General features: G+C 40.2%; 1 protein-coding gene across 1 annotated transcript in view; it reads left to right on the top strand.

The window, feature by feature from the left end:
- Positions 1-8,153, top strand: part of BTBD11 (BTB domain containing 11) — a 379,045-nt gene extending 370,892 nt beyond the window's left edge. Inside the window, exons 15-17 of the mRNA XM_040345198.1 lie at positions 5,726-5,794; positions 6,065-6,178; positions 6,911-8,153. Of these exons, the coding sequence (XP_040201132.1) occupies positions 5,726-5,794; positions 6,065-6,178; positions 6,911-7,120 (393 nt within the window). The 3' untranslated portion in view covers positions 7,121-8,153. The remainder of the gene's footprint in view (positions 1-5,725; positions 5,795-6,064; positions 6,179-6,910) is intronic.
- Positions 8,154-14,012: the final 5,859 nt, after the last annotated feature.

The raw sequence follows: 14,012 nt of genomic DNA, 5'->3' as shown, positions 1-14,012 counted from the left end.
AGTGAAGGGACGACTGCCTTTACACGTACATGAACTTTAAAGTGGAGTTCCACCCAAAAATTGAACTTCCGCTTTAAGCACTCCTCACCCCCTTACATGCCACATTTGTCATGTCATTTTTATGGGGGGGAGAGGGGGCTTCGGTAGAAGTGGGACTCCTGCTCTCGCCTTAGGCGGCCCCTCCCTCTAGGCGATCTCCTGGGACACGTGACAGGTCCCAGGAGATCGCCTGTCCACTCAGGGTGTGCAGCGCCGCTCGCGTAGTGCGTGCCCGGCCGTGAAGCTGAAAGCTGTCACGACCAGGTGCCCACAGAGTGAATGGAGGCGCCGGCAAAGAGGGGGGAGAGGGGCGGTGCTCCGGACGGCCACATCGCTGGACCGTGGAGCAGGTAAGTGTCTGTTTATTAAAAGTCAGCAACTACACTTTTTGTAGCTGCTGACTTTAAGTAAACCTAAAAAAAGTCTGGAACTCTGCTTTAAGGGCATCCCAGTCTTAGTCCGTAGGGTTCAATATTGAGTTGGCCCACCCTTTACAGCTTCAACTCTAATGGGAAGGCTGTCCACAAGGTTCAGGAGTGTGTGTATATGGGAATGTTTGACCATTCTTCCAGAAGCAAATTTTTGAGGTCAGACATTGATATTGGACAAGAAGGCCTGGCTCATATTCTCCACTCTAATTCATCCTAAAGGTGTTCTAGCGGAGTTCCAGCCTTTTTTTAGGTTTACTAAAAGTCAGCAGCTACAAAAAGTGTAGCCTCTGACTTTTAGTAAACCTTAAAAAAGGCTGGAACTCCACTTTAAGGGCATCCCAGTCTTAGTCTGTAGGGTTCAATATTGAGTTGGCCCACCCTTTACAGCTATAACAGCTTCAACTCTAATGGGAAGGCTGTCCACAAGGTTCAGGAGTGTGTGTATATGGGAATGTTTAACCATTCTTCCAGAAGCAAATTTTTGAGGTCAGACATTGATATTGGACAAGAAGGCCTGGCTCACATTCTCCACTCTAATTCATCCTAAAGGTGTTCTATCGGGTTGAGGTCAGGACAGTCAAGTTCCTCCAACCCAAACTCGGTCATCCATGTCTTTATGGATCTTGCTTTGTTCACTGGTCCAAATGATTTGGTGGAGGGGGGATTATGGTGTGGTGTTGCTTTTCAGGGGTTGGGCTTGGCCCCTTAGTTCCAGTAAAGGGAACTCTGAGGCCTTGTACACACGGTCGGACAAAACCGATGAGAATGGTCCGACGGACCGTTTTCATCGGTTCACCGCTGAAGTAGCCTGATGGTCTGATGTGCGTACACACCATCGTTCCAAAAACCGATCGGGTCAGAACGCGGTGACGTCAAACACACAACGTGCTGAATAAAACAAAGTTCAATGCTTCCAAGCATGCGTCGACTTGATTCTGAGCATGCGCGGGGTTTGAACCGATGCTTTTCTGTACTAACCATCGGTTTGGACCGATCGGGCAGCGGTCCATCGGTTCGGTTTTGAAGCATGTTTTAAAATTTTGGACCGAAGGAAAACAGACCGATGGGCTATACACACGGTCGGTTTGGACCGATGAAACTGAACCTCGGTCCATTCTCATCGGTTTTGTCTGACTGTGTGTACGGGGCCTTAAGGTGTCAGCATACCAAGATCTTTTGGACAATTTTGTGCTCCCAACTTTGTGGAAACAGTTTGGGGATGGCCCCTTCCTGTTCCAACATGTATGCACACCAGTGCACAAAGTAAGGTCCATAAAGACATGGATGAGCGAGTTTGGGGGTTTGTTAATCTTTAACTTAATTTACTTTATGGATAAACAACAGTGTGCCTTTTCATTGTCAGGGCACAGCCAGGAACTGTGACAAGGAGGCCAAGCCATTGCAATGCATAAACCATAAAGAATCCAATAGGGCAATGAATCCACCAACCTAAACCCCACTTAAATTTTGGGTTTGGGTGGACTTTCCCTGTGTAAAATAATTCCAGAACTTTAGTGATTCCAAGAGTGCAGTCAGGGTGTATTATCATGCTGCAGAAGATTTCTAAGTGGGTCTGCTCTGCAGACTATGCATGGTCACACAGATAATAGAGATGTCAGACATTGCCTGACAAGAGATGTATGAAGTTAATATGAAAACAATAGCTACATACCACTAATCTATGTCAGCAGCTTTTTAATGTAACGGTCCTGACATATTTAATGTAGGATTTACTTTAATATAATTTGACCTAGCAGGTTAGAATGGTTTATGAATTATGCACATCATATTAATAGGAGCACATAGTCAATGCAGTTAGCATAAATTATGCATCATATAGTGCTCAGACTATTGCCATTAACGAGATGGAGTAATAAAACCTCCCTAACCATTTCCGATTTATCAGACCTTGCTCCTTGACAGTCTATCCAAAGCTGTAATAAGACATTGGTTATGTCAGTCTAATAGCCATGGCTTTTAAGTGGAACTCCAGGCAAATATAAAACCCTATTTAAGTGAGTTTATTGAAAAATCATTAAAAGTAGGACTGTTACTGATTAAAATTTTCGTGTTCGATTAATCAATTTTTTTTTTAATCGATTAATCGACTAATCGATTAATTTTAACGCACATACAGATCCAACTACTTTTAGCTGATCTCCTTGCATTGCAACTCTGCATTAGTCAGTGGTAAATGTGGTATACACTATATACAATCACCCGACACTAGTTAGTTTCCACAATTCATGACTTAACTTCACAAATACATTTTAAATTCAAATTGTAGCACTGACGTAAGTCATTTTTTTCTCATTAAACTTTAAGAAAAACGTAGAAAGTTAGTTTAACTTTAATTATAAAACTTATCTAGTATATTGACTGTAAGTCACTTTATAGTAGGCAAGTAGGCATCACTTTAGCCAGTCATGCAGACATACCCGAGTGTTTACATTTTCTGGAAGCAGACATGATCGCATTTTATTGACAATATACCCTGAAGAACTGAACAGTCTTTCGCACGGAACAGATGTTGTCGATACACAAAGAATTGTCTGCACAAAACTGCTTAGGACAAGAAAACGATGGCTATTTTTGCCCCCTTCCCCTGATGGAGCCTGATGCATCCTCCTGCTCCACAGATGCAAAGATACCTCAATCCAATGAGTGCAGTTTGCTCGCATCCAGCAGGATAAGTCTCACTGTCCAGGCTGTCCGGTGACGTCAAGAATTTTGATCGATCAAAAAAATTTTGATCGATCAAAAAAATTAAAGATTAATCGAGGAATTAATCTTTAATTTCCCTAGCCCTTTTAAAAGTAATTTAAAAACATCTTGAATAGGTATCTGAATTTTTCATTATATTTTCTTCTTGTAATCACTCACGTAGACAGTAGTGTCAGCCAGTGATATTGCACAGGACTGTCAAACACTGGGAACATACTATTAGGAGATGACCTCACTAGTGTGCTTTTTATCCATCATTGTCCAATCAGAAGTCCAGTCTGTAGCAAACAGATGACATTACTATATTCCTTGGCTGTAAGGCCCCTTTCAGACCTACGAACCGTTTGTTTCATCAGTTCAGTCCCGTTTTTTTTCAAAGAAAAAATGGATGAAGTTTACATCAGTTTGTCATGTTTTTTTATAAACTTTTACATCAGTTTTTTACATACGTCCTTAATCACTTGAGTTCCGCAGCCATTTTTTCATGCAAAAAAGACCGTTTATCCATTTACATACATTTTTTGGCGGATATGTTTGTTTTTTTACGGAAAAAAAAATAGGGCTTTTTTGATGCCATTGCCATGAGATGCATTGATGTTCTTTTTTCATCTGTTAACAGATGATGAAAAACGGACAAAGCCACTTCAATACCGGGCACTTTCACCCCCTTTCTTCCCAGACCAATTTTTCAGCTTTCAGCGCTCTCACAATTTCAGTGAGAATTGCAGTCATGCTACGCTCTATCCAAATGAAATTTTTATCATTTTGTTCACACAAATAGAGCGTTCTTTTGGTGGTATTTATTCACTACTCCATTTAGTTTTTTTTGCGATATAAGCAAAAAAAGAGCAAAAATTTGGAAAAAATACAATATTTTCTTCTTTCTATTTTAAAAGAAATCCAATAAAATCTAATTTTGTCATAAATTTGAGCCAAAATGGATTCTGCTACATGTCTTTGGTAAAAAAAAAAATCCAGTTAAGTGTATAATAATTGGTTTGTGTGATCACGGACAGATGTACGCAGATGATCATGTACAGATGTGCACAGGTGATCACGGACATATGTGTGCAGATGATTATTGGGACCTATGATTTTACTGTTACATATGTGTGGGACAGGTGTTTTTACTGTGTGGGGACATGTGTTTTGGTGACACTATTTTGGGGACTTTGTGTGTTTACATTGTGTGGGGCCACTGGGCCGGTGATCAGTGTGTAAAAAGCTGTAAAAAAACAACTCATACTCACTGATCACCGGCCGGCTGCAGAGATTCGCTCTCCTATCCTCACTAACAACTTCCGTGTGAGGAGAGGAGAGCAGATCTCCTAGCACCGGACTCTCTGTTTACATCACATGACAGCTGTGATTGGACAATCCCAGAGCCCTCCTGCCGATCGGTGATGCGACGTGTCCGGGTGACACCAGCGCATCGGGATCGCGCCGCTGCGCAGGCAAGCGCGCGCATGATCCCCCTCCTTCTGAGGGACGTTCCTGAATGTTCACTCAGAAGGAGGAAGCGCCCAGGGTTGTAAACCCTCATGGTCTTTTGCATCAAGGTGAAAAACCCTCATGGTCTTTTGCATTAAGGTGAAAAACCTTCTGCAGCTTTTACTTACCTGAACGCTGTCATCCTCTGTCCAGGAACAAGCACACCAGATCTAACTGATTTGATAGATTGATAGCAGTGCAGCCATTGGCTCCCGCTGCTTTCAATCGAATCACGCGGCACCAGGGGCGGGGGCCGAGTCTTGCACTCTGTGTGAATGGACATAGATGCAGGACTCGGGAGCACTCCCACATGGGTGTCCACCAACGTGGACACTAGATGTGGGGAGGAACCACCAGTGCCGCTGAGGGACCCAAGAAGAGGAGGACCGGGGCCACTCTGTGCAAAATGAACTGTACAGTGAAGGTAAGTATGACATGTTTGTTATTTAAAAAACAAAGGTTTACAACCCCTTTAACCTCCTAGATATGCAGAGTGTCAGGATTGTGTAAATCACAAAAGTGGCTAAACAGAATCATGCATAGTGTACACATGTGCGTTTTTCAATTGAATATTAAGCTATTTGAAAAGAGTTTTTCACTTTCAATAGGCTTTTATGAAAGCTTTCCTAAGTACATTTATTACAAGTACAAGTGATAATATAAAGAAGCAGGCAAATGTGACCGATGCTGGAGTTTTACAGATGATGCAGATAACAGAAATGAAAAGACTGAATGTGCTACTTAGGTTATGTCAGTACAGTGTATGTATGTGTGTATATATATATATATATATATATATATGTGTGTTGAGTGCTAGCAATAGAGAAACTCATATGTGGCCAAGATTTAAGAAAGTGGCAGATGCCTTGCTAATACCTTTTATATCAAATAGAAAGGTAATTATAGGCGGTATCTAAGATACAGGTTTCCCTTGAAACATGCACAGGTATTTTTACCAGGGTCCATTAAGTAGGACAGCTTCACAATGTCTGTTTTTGTTACAGCATTTCACTTTTTTTCCTCTCTTTTTCTTTCTCCAGCTGGTCATGCAGTACCTGTATTACGGAGGCACAGAATCACTTCTCATTAAAAATAATGAAATCATGGAGGTAAGACGCGGGTTGTGGAAGTCTTGAGTAAATTAGATGTTCAGGCTTAACCAGCCGCAGATGTTTCGAGAAGAAACCATTTACTCTATCCTGCCGATGCGACAGAGGCGCCACCTCAATGCCAATTTACTGATTGATTGATAATCCAATATTGGCGCTGTATTTCAAGGGCTTGGTCTCCAGCCCATGCATGAAATCAGCTTATTATTATGGCTGTTTTACTTAAAATTATGGATTCGCCATCTTTAACGCCACTTCTTTTTTCTGCAGCTGTTGTCAGCCAGTAAATTTTTTCAATTAGAAGCTTTGCAACGCCACTGTGAAATAATCTGCGCGAAAAGCATTAATACAGAAAACTGTGTGGATATTTATAACCATGCCAAGGTAATTAAAAAATAAATATTTAATTGTATTTTTTATTTGTTTGGATGTAACTGTAACTGGAGAAATTGTCTGAAATTATAATGTAGAAAAAAACAATTTTATATATATAAAGGAGGCATACAAGACTTACCTGTTCCATCTCCTGGACTGGCAAACTTTGCTTTCTTCAAAATCTATGGTACTCTGAGAATCCTCTTCATCCTTTAGACATTGGAAGGAGCCACATCACTAAGCGGGGGGCCAGGAATCTGACACTTCCAGAAGTGTGCAGGATGATGAGGGTTCTCAGAACATGTGTATAGGAACATGACAGGTTCTCTTTAAATGACATGTTCACCTGCCTACAACACAGCTGGTAAAGATCTAATGCCGGTCTGCCCGCGTATGCAATCTAGCATCCTATAGATTTAAATGTGTTGTATGGGTACCTCCCATTTAAGTCAATGTGATAGAAGTGTGCAGGTGGAGGCAGCCCACACTAGACGACTTCTACCGGCCAGGCAAGGGAGATGGGCTAGGGAGTTTTTTTTTTTTTAAATATCCTTTAAGTAAAAGTTTTATTTTTTATTTTAGGGGGCTGTGGGAAGGTAAAGTAGTGAAAATGTGTGATGTTTACTTTAAGTGTCTTACCAATATAGCTCAAGAATCATTTAACGTGTACTGAAATTTATACTTAATCTACTGGCTAATCCAGTCACTCCTCTAAGTCTTTTATAATCTTGTGTTTGACAGTTCCTCGGTGTTCCTGAGCTCTCGTCCTACTGTGAAGGCTTCTTTTTGAAAAACATGATGCTTCTCATCGAAAACGAAGCCTTTAAACAACTCTTGTATGATAAGAACTGTGAGACAACAGGCCAGGATGTACTAGGCGAATTACAAAGGACGTTGGCGACACGGATACAGTCTATTCATCTGTCTTCTTCCAAAGGGTCTATAGTATAGAATCAGAAGCTGCCAGGATGGACAGTGTACTGTATTAGCTCACAAAGGGTCCTGTGAAGATAACAAGACTTTCACTAAACTCGATATCCTACTTTTCTCTGATGGCTTAAGGCAGAAACTTCAAAACTTCCAGCTTGAAAAAAAATATATATAAAAAAACATAGAAAATATAATTTCTATTTTTTTTAAAGACACTGCAAAAAAGGATGACTGAATATTTTCGAAGGGAAAAACATGATGGCTTTGATGTATAACCAAGCAAAAAAATTCATAAATAAAAACCTACTTAAGAAAATATATATGGAAAGAACTAAAAAAAAAATAAAACAATATGTTCGTAGATGTCAAACTAAATACCCTATTTAAAGGTGATATTTTCCTTAGCATTATGCAGCTCTGACGTATGTTTTTGAATCTAGGAATTAAAAAAGAGAGAAACAGTATATAAAAAAATCAGTTTATCAAGATGGAAAATTAAGACAGTACAGTCTGAAGCAGGAAGATTTTTAAGAGTGAGACTTTTTAAAAATTTATTAAATACTGGGGTGGCCTTGTAGGTTAAAAAAAAAAAAGACTTTTCTTATCCTCTGTATTTTATTTCTCAAAAAGTTGTAATTAATGTACGAACGTTATTTCTTTTAATCCTTCCTGTCTATTCAACGCCTTGGTACCAATTTCTGTGAACTCTGTATGATTGAATTGTCATCCTTTTAATTCAAACGGCTGCTTCTTTCTGGACGAAGAAGAAACAAGTTTCAAAAACAGGCGTGAAGTCATTATTATTGGTGATAGAGAAACAAAGTTTCGAAGGGTTTCAAAAATTGGCATGTCGGTAGTTACTTTGAACAAATTAAGCAAATTCTGATTTGCATGATTATTGTGTATCATTTTTTTGCCAAAAAAAAAATCTGCAGTTAATCGTCCATTTGTGAAGTTCACACTGCACATGCCCAATTTTGTTTCACTGTGAATATGTTAAATTGATTGTAGATGTTAGTTTTTACATGACATAGTAAAAAATGGTGCAAAAGTTTTTTTTCCCCTCTATTCTTGTAATATAAAGTAATTATTTTTTATTGCATTGTAGAGATACCAGTGTGTCACCATGTTTTGGCACTGAAAGCCATAAGGATCATAGTTATCGTTTAACAATACAGTTATCTTTTGTTTTAGTTTGTTACTGTAGGACAACACCACAAAAAAGTCAAAAACACCACCTCGTCTTTGTACGTTTCGTTCTGTGTCAGGATATTTCTTTAATGTATGCCGGAAAAAAAACACATGGACTTGTTACGTGCCACCGTCCTTATGGACAACTTTTTGCTTAGCAATCAATTTGCATGATGAATTTAATGTACAAACTTTAAAAAAAAAAAAAAAAAACTTTGTGAGACTATGGCTGATGTTAATAAAAATAACATTTTTATTCCATGTCGAAAAACTAGGACATTGTTTATTTAGACAAGCATGCCAGTTCTTGTCGAAGCTCAGATGACTGGTAGTTGTTAGAAAATCTCTCACTGGACAATGCAATGTAAATTTTTTGGTACGTTGTTTGAATATCAGTGTCCGATGCAATTTGATGTCCTTGGCTTTTGGAGCAATCAAGTCACACCGGTGTCACACTAGCAGTTTACAAAGCTGTTCTATAGCTTTGGTCTGTCGATTTTTTTGTATTGGTGCCTATTGGCACTGTAAGATTTTCAAGCAGGGTTCAGTTTGCATAGTTACCGTAGTGGCTTCAGGTTTTCCTACTAAACATAATTTAGCATACTTCCAAACTATCCTTGCTAGGATAAGATGGTCCTGATACTTGGATCACCAAGGAGATGAGAGGAGATATTGCCAAAAAGTCTTGTATTGTATGGTGAGGCTTAAAGTGTCACTAAACCCACATCATAAAAAAACTATCAATAAATGCTGTATTACATGCTGTTCATACTCACTCAGTCACTATGAGATTTGTTTTCTGTATTCTGCAAAAAACCTGGTTGATCCTACTGCTCTCCCCCTTTTGATCACAACCCAAGTGCAGTTGGGGATTTTGCTGATTAGTGTTGGCAGCTCTGCACATGCTCAATTTGCAGTGAGTTTCTATGCTGTGCATTTCCTACCTATCACATCTGAGCAGCCCATGTGATTATAGTCACACATGTGGCTGTATACACAGTGGTAAATGACAGCCCACTTCCTCCCTCCTCCTCTATGCCCACTACCCAGCTAAAATCAATGGGGTTGGATTATTACATGTAGATTTATGGAGGTTTCTCCTCCTTGTTATTCTGAGACACAGGGTGGAGGGGCGTGACACAGCCTGTGAATGGCAGAAATCTACCCATACAATGTTATTGTTAAAAACCATAAAGATTTCAAATATATACATAGGGGGAAATAATGTTTTGACCCAAAAATCCAGGGAAAAAACACACAAAAAAAGTGCTATAAATTAAGTTGCAGTTCAGTAAGTAAAATAAGTATTTGATCCCCAAGCAAAACATGACTTAGTACTTGGTGGAGAAACCCTTGTTGGCAAGCACAGAGGTAAGACATTTCTTGTAGATGGTGACCAGGTTTGCACACATCTCAGGAGGAATTTTGGTTCCACTCTTCTTTACAGATCTTCTCTAAATCATTACGGTTTCTTGGCTGTCTCTTGGCAACTTGAAGTTTCAGCTCCCTTCATAAATTTTCTGTAGTGAAGAAGGTTCTCATCCAAGATTTTACAATACATGGCCCTGTTCATTGGTCTCTCAGTGTGGTAAAGTCGACCTGTACCTTTGCAGAGAAACAGCCCCAAAGTATCATGTTTCCACCTCCATGCTTGACTGTAGGGATGGTATTCTTAGGGTCATAGTCAGTATTTTTCTTCCTCCAAACAGGGCGGGTCAAGTTAATGCCAAAGAGCTCAATTTTGGTCTCATCTGACCACAACACTTTCTCCCAATGCTTCTCTGAATCATTTAGATGTTCATTGGCATCACTGTACGTGTGCCTTCTTGAGGAGGAGGACTTGCCGTGTTTGGAGGAAGAAAAATGCTGATTAAAACCCTAAGAACACTGTCCCTACAGTCAAGCACAGAGGTGAAAACATGATACTTTGGGGCTGTTTCTCTGCTAAAGGTACAGGCCAACTTTGCCGCATTCAGGGGCCAATGAATGGGGTCATGTATTGTAAAATCTTGGATGAGAACCTTCTTCCCTCAGCCAGAACACTGAAGAAGGGTCATGGATAGGTCTTTCAGCATGACAATGACCCAAAACATACCGCCAAGGCAACATAGGAGTGGCTCAAAAAGAAGCACATTAAGGTCATAGAGTGGCCTAGCCAGTCTCCAGACCTTTTTCCTATAGAAAATGTATAGAGGGAGCTGAAACTTCGAGTTGCCAAGCGACAGCCAAGAATCCTTAAGGATTTAGAGAAGATCTGTAAAAAATAGTGGTCCAAAATCCCTCCTAAGGTGTGTACAAACCTGGTCTGGATTTTTTGTTTGATATTCTGTCTCTATCATTTAAAATACACCTATGCTAAAAATGATAAACCCTCCATTTCTTTGTAAGTGGGCAAACTTACCAAATTTGCAGGGAATAAAATAACAATTTCCCCACGGAATTTGTATAACAATTTAAAACAATTTACTTATATTATTTATTTTTACTCTGTATCCCAAAGGCTGATTTTTTTATTTTGAACATTGGACTAGAAGCTCCTCCCACTTATGTTTCCCTGCAGACAGACTGGGAAAGAGCTGGGTCATGTGACAGATGTATATCAATTAGGGAAAAGGGTACATAGATTTTTTTTTTATCAAAATAGTTACAGTGCAATCATCCATATGCAGAAACAGTGTGTGTTTAGTATCATTTTAACCACTTAAGCCCCGGACCTTTAGGCAGCTAAATGCCCAGACCAGGTTTTGCGATTCGGCACTGCGTCGCTTTAACAGACAATTGCGCGGTCGTGTGACATGGCTCCCAAACAAAATTGGCGTCCTTTTTTCCCCACAAATAGAGCTTTCTTTTGGTGGTATTTGATCACCTCTGCGGTTTTTATTTTTTGCGCTATAAACAAAAATAGAGCAACAATTTTGAAAAAAATGCAATATTTTTTACTTTTTGCTGTAATACATATACCCCAAAAACATATATAAATTTTTTTTTTCCTCAGTTTAGGCCGATACGTATTCTTCTACCTATTTTTGCCTATTTGCCTTAAAAATGGAATGCAGATAGTAACATCAAATGAAAAGGAAGGTACTATTACTAGAGGTATCTGGTAGCAGTTATTGGCAATCAACTGGACTTGTTCTGTAATGTTGGAGATAATTCATAGCTTGTCCAAGCCACTTCTTCAGTTCTAATGAGCATAAGGAAAACACCCCATCATATTGATCTAAACAGGTGGTACCGACACCTTGATCCAGTTACCATGGAAAGGCAAATGTTATTGTCTATGGACATGGTGAGAGATGTGAAAGTTGTTGCACAACCTTGTACTAGTTACACAATCCCATCCTTGGTGTCAGGAAGCCTTCATAAATGTTAATCCATCAATTTATGTGGCTGAAATTGTGAAACATTGACAAAACATCGGGGTAGGGATGTGAAAGCAGCGTTAGAACTAAAGAAGTGGCTTGGACAAGCTATGAAATGTCTTTAACATTACAGAGTACATTCAGTTGAATGTGACGACCACTACTAGATAGCTCATGACCTGGATAAATGAGAACCTTTACAGAAGATATATTGCTAGTAGTAGTTAGTCACATTCAAGAAAACTTGTTATGTAATATTGACGACAATTTGCTCCTCATCCAAGTAGCATCTTCAACTCTTAGGCCCTGTACACACCATAGAATCCATCCGCAGATAAATCCCAGCAAATGGGTTTCTGCGGATAGATCCTATGGTGTGTACACGCCAGCGGATCTTTTTCCGCGGATAAATCTCCCCTGGGATGGATTCCAGCAGATCGGATATTTGCTGACATGCACAACAAATCCATCTGCTGGAATCCATCCCAACGGATGGATCCGCTGGTCTGTACAGACTCACCGAATCCATCCGTCCGAAGGGATCCCCCGCATGCGTCGTAATGAATTGACGCATGCGTGGAATTCCTTATATGACAGCGTCGCGCACGTCGCCGCGTCATAATTGCGGCGACCGCGCGACACGTCATCGCCAGAGGATTTCGGCGCGGATTTCAATGCGATGGTGTGTACACGCCATCGCATAGAAATCTGCTGAAATCCTCGAGAGGATTTATCCGCGGAAACGGTCCGCTGGACCGTATCCGCGGATAAATTCTCTCGTGTGTATGGGGCCTAAGTGAGGAATATATTCCAGCATTTACAGCCATCAGTTAACATTAAAGCAACCCTAATATTAAGTAGAAACATTAGTAAAAAGCCATTTTTTTACACTGCTGACAACACTGAATGCTAATCCCCTGAGAAGCTGACACTTTTGGGATTGTTAGGCCCCATGCACACGAGAAGCAAATGCAAACACATGTAAACTCAAGTTTTCAAAGGCGAATTTCGCTGCGTTTTGCCGTGTTTAGCTGCGTTTTACCGCGTTTGCGGCTATCAGCGTTCATAACAAAGACATTGTAGACCCTCCCAAAGCTTTGAAACGCAAAAACTTTTGCGTCTGAACCCAAAATTTTGAATCTGAAAAAAGGAGCCTAAACCCAACTGCTTTAAAACGCAAAAAAAACTGAATGTGTGCATGGACACATAGGATAACATTAAATGTGTTCAGGGGCAGTTCAAAAAAATGCCCAAATGCCTCTGAACTCGAGTTTACCAGCGTCTCGTGTGCATGGGGCCTTAGTCTACTGGATTCCCCACAGCCCTCACTGGTTCCTTCCTTCTGATCTCCATTCATTACAGGATACATTGGTGACTTGGAGGTAGTCTGGGGGAACCACTCAACTTACCAGTACTCACCCAAAACTGAAAATTCAAGCTCATGCTCCTTTCACACGAGTGGACTCGATCCACTCCATTTACCTCTATGAAACGTTGTGTATAAACGGACATCTGATCCGGTAAAATCAGAAAGATTAAATTGATCGGATGGCAGTCAGGTGTAAATGAACAGTTGGTCTGTTTACATCGGACGGCCCATTGAGGAGAGCAGACTGTGTCTGTGCCCACTCTGCATCAGCAGAGCAGACATGGACCAGCCATCTGCCTGCTTAGGGCGGATCAGCGAACAGCTCCCCTGCTAAGCAAGTGGACTACTAGCAGAGCCTGCCCCGCGTGGATGGGGCTTTAGAATTTCCTTCTCCATCACCTCCCAAATCCATACCCTGTTTACTTTGCAATATCCATATTTAGATTAGTCGAAACACTTCTGTTGAACCCCACAAATTCAGAGCTCCAAGATTTTGGTCATAACAACAATGGGTCAGATTGGAAGTATGCTAAAGGTATGTGTGTTGGATTGTAACAACAAAAAAATATTACCATGGCTACTTTGCTGGTGCCTGTAGGTAAGTGCCATGTGTAACTAGTAATACATTTGACTCTGTAAAGAGGCAAATACTTTTTCTGTATATGCTTTAACCACTTTTTTCAACTTCAATAGATCACAACGAGCTGCCTAACATAAATTATATTTATAGTGAATATAAAAGAAAAGTAACACATTAAGCATGGAAATGTAACAATAAAATACTGTTTAAATGCTTTGTCAACATCTGATATGTTCTAATATATTGTCTGAAGTATATGACTATTAAAGTGCACCTGTCATAAAAGCACAATGCAGGCAGCAATTTTGTGTGTGGGACTAGTATTTCAGGAAGAGCAAACACCATACCTTTTCTCGTTTGGTGTCATTACAAGAGTCTCATGATGACTCCGTCATGCCGTGCCCTATGATC

The sequence above is a fragment of the Rana temporaria genome, chromosome 3 (genome assembly GCF_905171775.1).
Source record: "Rana temporaria chromosome 3, aRanTem1.1, whole genome shotgun sequence".
NCBI classification, from domain to species: Eukaryota; Metazoa; Chordata; class Amphibia; order Anura; family Ranidae; genus Rana; species Rana temporaria.
This window is presented reverse-complemented; position numbering and strand designations above follow the sequence as displayed.